The sequence below is a fragment of the Leptodactylus fuscus genome, chromosome 5 (assembly GCF_031893055.1).
Source record: "Leptodactylus fuscus isolate aLepFus1 chromosome 5, aLepFus1.hap2, whole genome shotgun sequence".
NCBI classification, from domain to species: Eukaryota; Metazoa; Chordata; class Amphibia; order Anura; family Leptodactylidae; genus Leptodactylus; species Leptodactylus fuscus.
The window spans coordinates 154,888,430-154,900,971 of record NC_134269.1 but is presented as its reverse complement, the minus strand read 5'-3'; the positions used below and the strand labels follow the sequence as shown (position 1 = coordinate 154,900,971).

Below are 12,542 nucleotides of genomic sequence, written 5' to 3'. Positions count from 1 at the left end.
ATTATTCTATTTTTATCCCATTTATTATTAAGGCTGTTTGCAATGTTGTATTATTTTTGTCAACCTTTCTTGTATATATAGCACTGAATCCTTTGGGAATTGAGTTGTTAAATTTAAGGTTACTTTGTGTTGCTTTATGAACCCATTAGATTTTTGAGGTGTGTTTGTGTCTGACTGTTGGAGAGACACCAATATATTTGAGTAAAGTTCCCACTGAGCCAAATCAGTGGTGATGGTGGCGTATGTTTGGGGTGCATCAACTGTGTTGTATTTACGCTCAATTTGCGGCATGAGAGAAGGGTGAGTGCAAGATTGAGTGAGTGGAGTAAGTTGATGACCTGTACATAACATCTGGTGTAAAAGGACACAAAGTTTTGAGCTTATTTGAATAAATATTTTGTACCATTTTTATACCACTGACTACTTCTGAAATGTCTATATTCTTTAAAAATTCCCTTCACGATAAATCTCACCAATCAGTTTTGAACAATTTGGTTGTAGATCCTGAACCACCATCAGCTCTGGATGTTCTTGGTCAAGAGGAACATTCTATTTACTTATCCTGGAAACCCCCACAAGGAAGATATCAGAAATTTCAAGTAAGTGGTCCTTTTAATGGACATTTTACATATATGTGGTACCAATGTGTGTAGTTATGAAACTATAAATATAAATATAACAATGTGACAATAAAATTATAACTTTACCTGCAATTCAGTAAATTACATTTTTTTCTTATAAAGCATTATAGGGGCAGTTATTACTATAGGTAACATACCTTTGTCTTGTGAAAGTGCTGTGTAGATATTCAGAAAAACAACTTCTAATTTAGTTGCAAATTAGGTGACAAATGCACCTGGGGTGTGTCCCTGCTGGATTAAAGGGGTTGTCCCATAACAAGGATCCTATCTATACTGTAAGTTTATGTAGATATAAGACTTTTCCTAAATACATTGCTTTATCAAAACTGATTTATTTGGCCGCTATCTTAATTTATTCACTTCATTGTTGACACTGGCCCTTAGGATTATCAGCTCATTTTTCAAGTGACATAGCTGCCTGCTCTCAGGGGGGGAGGGAGGGGCTGACAAGCAACGGAGCGCCTCATATAGGGGAGGGGGAGGTGAGAGCTCCGGGATTACTGTGCTGTCTATCTTCAGCTTTTCCACTTATCAGCCAGTTTAATTGAATTTGGCTGATAAGGGCTGAGATAAGGAGTCCGTTACCTCTGTATGTAATACAAGCTGACTCAAATCCAGCTCTGCTACATCAGTTTCCACATCAGCGTCATACTGTGGATCATAGCAGGTAGCAGAGCAAGTGAAACCCCGCCCACCAATGTGCAAGAAATCCAGGAAGTGAAGAGTACAGAACCTTCAGGCTGCAGAACAAGAGTTATAGGAATACCCCATTAAGCACTGTCTCTTCAGTCCAAACGCTGAACAATATGTTTATCCCTGCCCAACTTCTTCCTCTGCCTTACTGATGAACGTCCCTACTTGGAACCATTATGACAACTCTTTCAATGAAATCTCACTCATGCGCTAACAGCTACATGATCTGTGCATACGCGATAATTCCTGTTTTTCCGACTGCATCATCCTCTACAGTACTGCAGATATGTCAGTTGCCCAGCAAACGGAGACAGCACTGTTCATATGTGCTGGCTGTAGAGCAATAAGCACATGCACAAGATTTCAGAGTAGAAGCATTCAGAGTAGGAAGACTTTGGATTCCTGCTCTACCAGTAGGAGAACCAGGTCTGGGTTCTACTTCTCCCTGGTTCTGGGTTGTATTTTCAGCAGAACTAAGGAGAATGTGGCTCTGCATTCACTTACCAATCCCTGCTCCTGCCCAAGGCCTCCTGCACTGACCTCTTCAGCCTTCGTTGGGCCCTGTGTCAAACATGTTGCAACACAATGACGTAATGTTTGGCGTAGGAGGCCCCCTGGAGGGGTGAAGGAGAAGTCGCGGCAGCAGTGAGCGGCAGTGGGGATAGAAATGTTAAAAGGGACCCACTGGTCTGGCCAGACCAAGCCAGTCTGCCTCTCATATAATCTGCTTCCTATAGTCCCCTCTCTCACACAATGCCCAAAATCAGGTCACCATGATTCCATGACCTTCCCCCCCTTGTTACCAGCAGCAGTTAGTGCAGCTTTATAAGGAACTGTAATCATTTTTATTTTTATGATATATGATATGAAATGGGTTTGAAAATGTCATTATTTGTATTTCTCATGCAACCTTTTGTACGATTCTGATTATTTAAGAAAAAATGTCCATGTACCGTGTTAGCCAGTGGATATGAAATGAAAAACTTCTCTCAAACATTTTCATCTGATTATTTAGACAGAATTAGTGTAGTTGCCAAAGTATGTGGATACCCAGTGATATGTTTGAGAAGTCAAAGACTGAATGTCAGATACTAGAAGATTAGAGAGCCAAAGTAATACATAGTAGCGATTTAAGGGTCAGTTTCAGGGCAGGATTACCAGCAACATAAGCTAGGCTAATGCTTCCGAGCCAATGGTCATAGGAGTGTGTAAGCACAGCCAAACATGCTCCACTGATTTTGACGATAAATTTCTCAGATGGCTTTTTCCCATATATGATCCACCTTTGTGTTATTACCCCTATGTTTTATGCTGAGTACTGATAACATCCCTACTAGTGTGAACACTACAGGAAAATGCATTTGCGCTTTTCTTCTCTTAGACAATTGTTAAAGTATTTTAAGACAGTGATCAGTGAGCATGAAAATCCTCTTCTAAACACATGGTACAATGGATTCATTTTTAATGAGTACGACATCTGTATGTCAGTTACTTAGCAAACACCAGTGAGTCAGCCAAGATCATTTTACTGATCATCTAATATTTATTATTCTAGCCCATATCATTTACCATTCTTCTCTGGCAGAGAAATGTTTTACAATAACAACCAGAATGGTCTAACATACTCCACTTCTGTTGACATGTACTTACATTTTTAAAACGGGGCATTTAAGTTTATTAAAGCATTGCAGGATATATCCGTGAACATAATATCCTAATAAATGATGAAAAGTGTTACTATTTACATTGGAAGGTAGACTCAACACTTTAGAACCATTGAAATGAATTGATACATGATAAACTATTGGCAAACAATGGAGACATAAAATCTTTTTAGACTCCAGAAAAACCTTAGTCATTGCTTTATTCTTCCGTTCACTTCAGTGCACCGATACATCCATGTACCAGGTCTGACCATATATCATGCATACTGTCTAGACACTTTTTGCATCTTTTAAGATACCCATACACCTTAAATAGCTGTTATCCATAGCTTATTTAGCTAACAGCTGTTCCTCCCGACTGCCTCAAACAAATACATACTTGGTTTTCAATGGAGAGTGTGGACCTCTGGTGGCAGCTTTGCATAGAGAGGAGAAATTCAACAGCAAGTCATAAAGCCACCATACACATTAGATAGCTGACCGCACCTGCTGGATCTTCAATGTGAATGAGGGCCTTTAGGCATGACAGCCATCATGTAGCTGTTGTAAATACCATTAAATTCTCTAGATGTATTTAAAGATCAGTATTTTAATAAAAAAACAAAAAACAAAACTGAAGTCCTATATTTGTCTGTATTGATAGCCACATAGACTCAATAGAAATCAATAGAACTGACTCATGTCTTTCACTCCTGTCTTGATAATCCCTACCCCATGAGATTTGGTGCCCAATTTATCACAATATGGACACCTCTAGGGACAATGCACTTGAACAGAACTCTTCATCAGCTTTGTGCCCATGGAGATTTCTGTTATATTTTCTAACAACTTCAAGAAAACTAGTGTAAATGAAGTGAATATGACAGAGCCGATGGTCCTGCCACCCATCATGCCCATGTTGAGGAAGGTGATGTGCGGGGTTCAAAGGTTCAAAAGTTGCAATTATTGTGCAATAATTATGCAATAAAAAATTGCAACGTTTTTTATTGCTTGTACATCAGTTTTATTGTGCATAAGCTATGATAAATTTTGATGCCTACTAAAAATGTAATGTAAGTATTTTGATTTAGAGATTTCCAGCCAGTAATCTTAGTATTAAGTTAAACAATAACTAATAAACAATAATTAATATATTTAATAAAAGGGTTTATCCCGGATTAGAAAACTATTGCTTCTTTCTTTCGATCTTAGCCTCACACATGTACCTGTCCACAGATTGTTTGATATTACAGCTGAGTCCCATTTACTTTATAAGATTTGCGCTGCAATGCCAGGTAGCCTACGGTAATCTGTATACAAAGGCGTAACTTCCCTGGGCCCCAATGCAAAACTTGGAACCAGTCCTACATTGTGCCATTTAGAATAGTGGTATATTTTATGTGGCAGATGGATCTTTGGAACCCTCCATGGTTCAGGGCCCCTATAGCTATGACACTGGAAATAAAAAAAAAATATAATCAACCTTAGCGTGGTAAAGGTAACTTGTGGGTCTCCTTGGCTTATGGGCCAGGTGGTATCTGCAATATCTCATGAAAGTGCTTATGGGTCCCATAAAGCACCTGGGCCTGGGTGCAACTGCATCCTCTACACCCCCTTAAGTTACGCCCCTGTCTGTATAGGTATACTGTTGAATACAAATGAAAAATGTTTGATGGCACATACCACAGGTCATACTGGAATGTAGTGTAGATCTAACCCTATTTTACTTAAACATCAATGTAGCTATATAAAATGTATGATCAATGTGTATAAAGATTAATCAATATATATAAAGACTATGAAAATCTATATTGGTTGTGTCAATCTAATTAACCCCTCACATCACCTACACTATAAATCAGGTCTAGGCTGGCAATATGTCTAGCCTGTCAGATTCCAGATGTGCTGCTTTAGAATATTAATGATCTGGGCTGGGGGTATAATTGAATATTGCTACTTGCGGCATAGGCATGTCAGCATCACTCAGGCACTGCCCACTGAGATTCTTAGATCTTGCACTGAGGGTAACCATATTTTATGAACTCTTGACATACTAGGAAATATAGATCTCTTGCCTTCTAGGTGACCATATAATATAGAAAAGCTATCGTTCATATTAGTCACATGGTTAGTGCTATGTGTATTTACTGTATGTTTAAAACACTGAAAGTGGAAAAACTAGATTGAAAACATGGTAATAGTGGAAGGGGGTTAGAGGTCAGGAAACTTTGGATTGAGGATGTGAACCTCAGCCATGCTGACCGCAGTATATATTTATGTATCTCTTAGATGTACATGTATGTTTGTATATGCATGTATATTCATCAAAACTGTAAAAAAAAAGAAACCTAACGTTGTTATTTACAGCATCCTATCACATACCTCCCAACTTTCAAAGAACAGAAAGAGGGACAAAATGAGTGCCACAGCAACTTTATCTCTACCCACTTCTATGCTGACTCCACCCATTATAATCCATGTTTCATTGTGCCCCCCACACAATATAATACTCCTTCAGTCACCATTACATTATATGCCCCCACATTATAATGTTCCTCTCCAATTTCTCGTGCCCCAGTTTAAACTAGGGGCAAATGGGGGGGGGGGGACACATTAAACTGGGGCAGCTGGAGGGGGACATTAAACAGAGGGGGTGGTTGGTGGGGGACAATAAATTAATGGCAGCTGGAGTGGGACATTAAACTAGGAGCAACTAGAGTGGGAGATTAAACTGGGGTAGGTGTAACGGGACATTAAACTGTAGTGGTAGCTGGAGGATGACATTAAACTGGGTGCAACTAGAGGTGGACATGTCCCCAGTTTAATGCCCCTTTCCAATTGCCCGTAGCTTAATGTCTCTGTCCAGTGACTCCCATTTTTTTTGATGTCCTCCTCCAGCTGTCCCCAATTTAATGTCCCTCTTAATCTCCCCCCTATTTACTGTCCCCACCCCTCTATTTGCCACCAGTTTAATACCCCCTTCATCTGTCCCCAGTTTAATAACTCCCCTCTATTTTCCACCAGTTTAATGTCCTTCAGACACAGATGACTTGAATCTGGGACATACCTCCTCTCCTCCCGATTTCTCAAACTGAACATGGAGAAAAAGGAGTTCATCATTTTCACCCCACCCCATGTGGCCCCTCCACCTGACCCATCTATCAAAGTTAACAGAACCACAATTACCCCTGTCTCACAGGCCTGATGTCTTGGGGTAACCCTGGACTCTGACCTATCCTTTAAGTCACACGTTCAAACCCTCAACACTTCCTGCCGCCTCCAGCTAAAGAACATCCATCGAATCCGCTCCTTCCTCAGCCCTGAAACTACCAAGATGCTCGTCCAGTCCCTCATAATCTCCCGCTTAGACTACTGCAACACCCTTCTTCATGGACTCCCAGCAAACACCCTCGCCCCCCTCCAGTCCACCTTAAACTGTGCTGCCCGCTTAATTCATCTCACCCCCCATTCTTCATCAGCTGCTCCCCTCTGCCAGTCCCTCCACTGGCTACCTATAGCCCAGCGAATTGAGTTCAAGCTATTAACGTTAACATTCAAAGCCATCCACAACCTGGCCCCTCCATATATCTCTGAACTAATCTCCCACTACCTGCCCACACGTAACCTCAGATCCTCCAATGACCTCCTTCTCCACTCTGCTCTCATCTGCTCCTCACACAACCGCCTCCAAGATTTCTCCCGTGCATTTCCCATACTCTGGAACTCCTTACCAAGACACATAAGACTGATCCCCACAATCACAGGATTCAAGAAGGCCCTGAAGACTCACCTATTCAGGAAGGCCTACAACCTCCAATAACACTATCACCACACCACCATCTGAACTGTCTCCCCCTCTCTTTCTGTCTCTACCCCCTTCCCCCATAGATTGTAAGCCCTCGCGGGCAGGGCCCTCTGCCCCACTGTGCCAGTCGGTCACTGTTAGTATGATATCTACCTGTATATTTTGTGTATTGTATGTAACCCCCAAATGTAAAGCTCCATGGAATTAATGGTGCTATATAAATAAACAATAATAATAATAACAACATACCTCCCGCCGACTGGGACTGCTGGACACAAACCACAATCCGGGACTGTCCCGCAGAATCCAGGAAGGTTGAGAGGTATGCAATCACAATGTAGCATATATATATTAAACAGCTCTAGAAAATGAAGACTTTACTTCAAATGGGTATAGGGCTATACAGGATATACATTTTTTGGGCGTAGAATAGGCCATAATTACCCAATCAGTAGGGGCCAACTGATGGTACTGTTCAGCTGTATGGGGTCGCTTCTGGCGCCCATACTATATATAACATAGGGTCAAAGACAGATAGCGCCTATCCCTATGTATTGGTAGAGTGCCAGTACTGCAATTCAGCTCCCATTTAGATTCATCATCATTTACACAAGTTTTCTGGTGTAAGTGATGCCTGAATCTATGAAAGCTATGAAATGGCATAAATTTCACAGATATACACATATAAATCAGGATAACTCTGTGTTGGCACAGGGGTCAACAAGACTGTCGTACAAAACAAATATGAATCTACATATTTTTATTAGTTTTCAAATGTGTCTTGCAGAGCAGTAGTAGACAGTGACATTGTTAGGCCAGGGTCCCAAGGTTCCATCTTTTTGACTTAGTGTACTGCGTGACCTGATGTCAAAAACAATTTTAGTTGTATCCATAACCATAGTTTAACAAAGTATCTGATATTAGAACTAATGTAGATGTAAGTATGTAATAACCACACCAACTGCATTCCTTCTGGTTGTACCCACACATAACTGGTGGTGTTATGTAGCCTTCTCAAGAAGGAAACCACCAGACACTCATGTACTGGAACCAACAATATACCAGGAACTGCTTACATAACTGTGACGTTCCCTTCCACACCCACAAACTAAGCCTCCATTTCCTGGTGACATAGCTTATACAATATTTATTTTTCCCTGTGTTATTGATGTGTCATACTACAGTTAAGCTTGTATCATACCATGGAACTTGTCAAAAGATCTTCCTTCAGGGTACATGGCCGCAGCTATAGTTCTGTCTTACACTTTACACATTGCATTATCAACGTCAATACAGAGGTCAGTAAAAAAAAGCAAAACATGGAATAAACACTGAATATTGCTATTCAGGGCTTAATAACTTGTTTTGCAGAAGCATAGCTTGAAGCTTCTGGGCCTCAAAGAAAAATTTGCAATGAGGCCAAACTTACCATGTGTTATCTATGATACTGGTGTCTCCCTATGTTACAGAGAGGCCTTTGGACCCCCTCAAGTTCCAGATCCAAGGAACACTTTCTGCCTCTGCACCTGCTGTATCTATACCCCTTACTGTATAAGACCATCTATGGTTACCTACCTAAGGTTGCAAAACTAAAGAGGTTAACCTTCATCTATTTACAACTTACAAGCCTGAGAAGAAATGTAGAGCTAGAGCCAACAATGAGCTAGGTTAATGAAAGGGAAAAGCAGCTAAATCATTGGGGATATTGTGGTTTTCATTGAGGCATATGTGGCATACTGTACTTGCCAACAGTTCTGAATTTGCCATAATTTTCAGAGACAATCAGCAAATTCAGCTTGTCATGACCTGGCGCTAATGGAAGGGTGATCCATTCCTCGGCCAACTTTACTAACTGAAATATTGCTAACAATGATGATATGAAGTTATGTGGTTTTGTAAATGTCAATAAATACATCCGTCAGTAAGACAACCAGTCCACCAGTACTGATAACTCCTACAGAGTGTGTAGACATCCTTTGTGTATAGTTATCCAAGTGTGTAAGTGTTGCTGTGTGTCATATTCATCAACACACTTTTGGTTAAGATTGTTACAGTAAAAGCTGGAGATGGGATCCTTTAAAAAATCTTCCATAGACTGCACTATAGTATGGAGAGTAGTTTGTTGTCATTTTACATAAAGAATCAATGTTGTTAATGCCATTATCTATATAATTCCATAACTGAATAATTTCGGGCACTAAGGGCTCGTTCACATCTGCGCCCGACACTCCGTTCTGCAGGTTTCCGTTTCCTGCATAAAACGGGGCAGGAGACAGAAACCTGCCGGCATCTTTCCAAACCCATTCATTTTAATGAGTTTGAAAAGTGTACGGCCATGAGCGCCGGTGGTTTTTTTAAAACCGGACACAGAGTCGGACATGCAGTACTCTGCGTCTGGTTTAAAAAAAACTGGTTTAACTGCGGAAAGCTCAAAATGCTCACCGGTGCTCACGGCCGGATTTGGCATGACAGGTTTCCGCCTTCTGCATGCAGAAGATGGAAACTTGATAACGGAGTCCAGACGCTGGTGTGAATCCAATGTAAGCCTTGGAGTATACAAGTTTAGTTAAACGTTCATGACTATTGCATTATGTCTTGCACAACAGTTAGGGTGCATTCACACTGAGTAAACGCTAGCTTATTTTGTAGAGTAAAATTACACTTGTAAATTTTGCTATCCCATTGACTTCAATGATATTTTTTTACAAGTGTAAAAATACGCCTGTAAAAAATACGCCTGTAAAAATACGCCTGTAAAATATCATTGAAGTCAATGGGATAGCAACATTTACAAGTGTAATTTTACTCTACAAAATAAGCTAGCTTTTACTCAGTGTGAATGCACCCTAATTATGTATTTTGATCACTTTTTCGGCCTCATGTGACAAGGAGGTGGGGCTTAGAACATAGGAGTCTGAAGTTAAAATTTGAAGGGATTGTGCCATTATAGGCATATATCCAATAAGAGCCAGATGAGTGATTGTAAATGTGGCCATAAAAAGAACCCACAATTTGGCCTTTTTTTTTTAACTGAACCAAAAAATAGGTGGCATAAATTTAGCCCAGACTAACCCTATATTCACACGAAAATGATAATCATCCTTATGATGAACATTTTATTAATGGCTGCAGAAAATTCAGTGTTTGTGAATGAGAGCTGTTTAATGGACTGTAAAAAAAATAGGTCATGTCCTATTTTTACCCATTTTCATGGATTCCTTAATAGGTGTCCCTCGGGAGCAAAACGGCTGTCTATTTTTCATGGCCAATTTATACCACGGTTGTGTGAATATAGGGTAGAGCAAATAGAGTGTGAAATTTTATTTTACACGTGTATTCTTTACACGTGTATTTTGCCAAAATGAGCGCTCGTTTACTCTGTGTGAATGGACCCTTAGATTTCATACATGAAAACATACATGGAAAAATCTGTGTGTAATCTATAACATGTAGCATGTAGCCTGAAGGTGTGCCAGATTTATAATCCACCATCAGCTATTATGATAAATCTGAGGCATTTTCAGACCATGAAAATCATTTTTGTTACAGATTTTGCTGTGATTTTTTTTGAATGGCTTCAAAGGAATGTGAAGTATAAAGGAAGCACTTACACTTCTCCCTACCACTAAACTAACTCCTGGATTTGCAATCTGCAACAAAAATGCAGCTTTATCTGCAACGTGTAGCCTTGGCCTTATCCATTATTACTAAATCTTCCCTAGTATATTTATCATTCAATAAACCTATAACACATGGTATGTCGAAATATGTGCTTTTCAAAAGTTAACATGATGGATCAGCCTGTAACATTTCTATTGCTGATGTATGGCACTTGGAATTATCAATTCATTATTTCTGATTTCAAAGTCTTTTTGTCTCTCCCACCAACTCTTCAGGCAGTCACATGAAATATCTCACATTTTCAGTCATTTGGATAGATAGATTGTCTGTCTTCCAATTCCTTAGATACCTTACATGGGAAAAAGTATTCTTTATGTTAACCATATATTTAGAGCGTTGACTGCTTTATGGTTCCTTCATTATTTCCTTCTCAAGAAAGTCACTTTTGTAAAATAGTACAGCTGTGTAATTTGTGGAGTCATATTAGTGTGTGGGCAAATTACCTGTGCAGTAGAGAAGATCCCCATGCAATGGTGGTACGGTTTTATTTTTCACTTGTGGTGCTCATCATAAAGCCATACCTGCTACTATTCAAAGGCTGACCCCCAGGATAACAGCATGCCGTGAGGCGTGGGCAATATCTGGCCACACTCCTGTTTGAGACATGGCTCAAAAAAAGTGTCCAGTTTACATTATAACTGAAAGATAGAGATTTGTCTGCTCTTCTGGGACTCCTGAAGATCACCCCTATTTTAAGGAGACCCATAGACATCCCAGGAGGTATGCATAAAGCAACATAAGCTGTTCCACATGCAGACATGTCACCTCACCCAGGGGTCCCAAGAGTCAGCCTCTCCTAGGTTGAAATCTCTGCATTTGTACCATACCTTTTTACTTATAGTTCATGTACTATAGTGCTATCTATATGTACCACATGCATTGTACCACTATCTACCAATGCTTACATGTATTGTACTGATATCTACTTGTGCTTCATTTACTATATTGCTCTCTACTAATACTATATATTGTTTACTTGCTGTTACTGCACTAAAGCCAGTTGCACAGAACCATGTGCTGTACAGCATGGGTGGACTTCTCTAGTGTACCTGCTGTGTATCCGTGGCCCCTTTCATTCAATTAATAGGAGCTACTGAAGCAGGGCCGCAATATTGGACAGGAATAGGACCTATTACATATTTTGCAGCCCAGACTGTCAGCCTGCACACGTGACTGTATCATTCATGGTCATGTGTGTGGGCCCATAGAAATGAATGGGTCTGTTTGTTATCCATGAAAAACCCAGATAGCACACTGACCAGACATATGGTCGTCTGCAAGAGGGCTAATAGAACTGACATGTCTCTAATGTATCCTACATAGGACAGCAAATCCAGGTCTTGCATTCAGCTTTATTTACCCAAATATTCTCTAAGATATTATTATACAGACAGATACATACTTTTTAATACACTACCTTTTTAATACACTACTCTATACTGTCGAGGTATGTATAGGGCATCGATAACTGTGAAGTAAGATGGTTTTGGCTTCTGAGCCCTACAGATTTTTATCTTTTGCAATAAAACATAAATGAAAAAGAACAACACTAGAAAGGGTAAGGAGTGCACAGTAGTCTGACTGTAGTGAAATATAATAAATGTTGTTTTGTGCAATCCTGGTTACATCTGTAGTCTGCAGCTGTCAGCAGCCTCCTTTTCTATTGAAAGCTTCATTAATATCCAAGCAGTATCTCTGGATTGAAAGATTGTATAGAAAAGGATTATGTCTGAAATAGTATTACTGCCAAATGTTTCAAGACAATCACAGGACAGACTAGAACAAAGTTTACATAAAGATTTTCGGGTAGTATGTTTTCACAGCCTCTACTCAAAAGAGACATGTCCTCTTAAACTTTAAAGAGATTGTCTGGGATAACCTAAAATCCCTATACTAATCTAAATACCCTCCCCCTCCTACTTTCTAATTAACATTGATCATCAGACATGTACAGTTACCCATATACCTGAGGAGGTCATGTGACAACCCCAGGGACATATTCTGATTATCTGTTGATGGTACGTTTCCGCCTTCCTTCCTTTTGGGGAACAGCTCTTCTTTCTCCAATGACGTTGGTGC

General features: G+C 40.0%; 1 protein-coding gene across 1 annotated transcript in view; it reads left to right on the top strand.

The window, feature by feature from the left end:
• PTPRQ (protein tyrosine phosphatase receptor type Q) overlaps nt 1-12,542 on the top strand; it is a 228,069-nt gene that overhangs the window by 19,082 nt on the left and 196,445 nt on the right. The window contains exon 15 of the mRNA XM_075274511.1: nt 502-599. Within this exon, the coding sequence (XP_075130612.1) occupies nt 502-599 (98 nt within the window). The remainder of the gene's footprint in view (nt 1-501; nt 600-12,542) is intronic.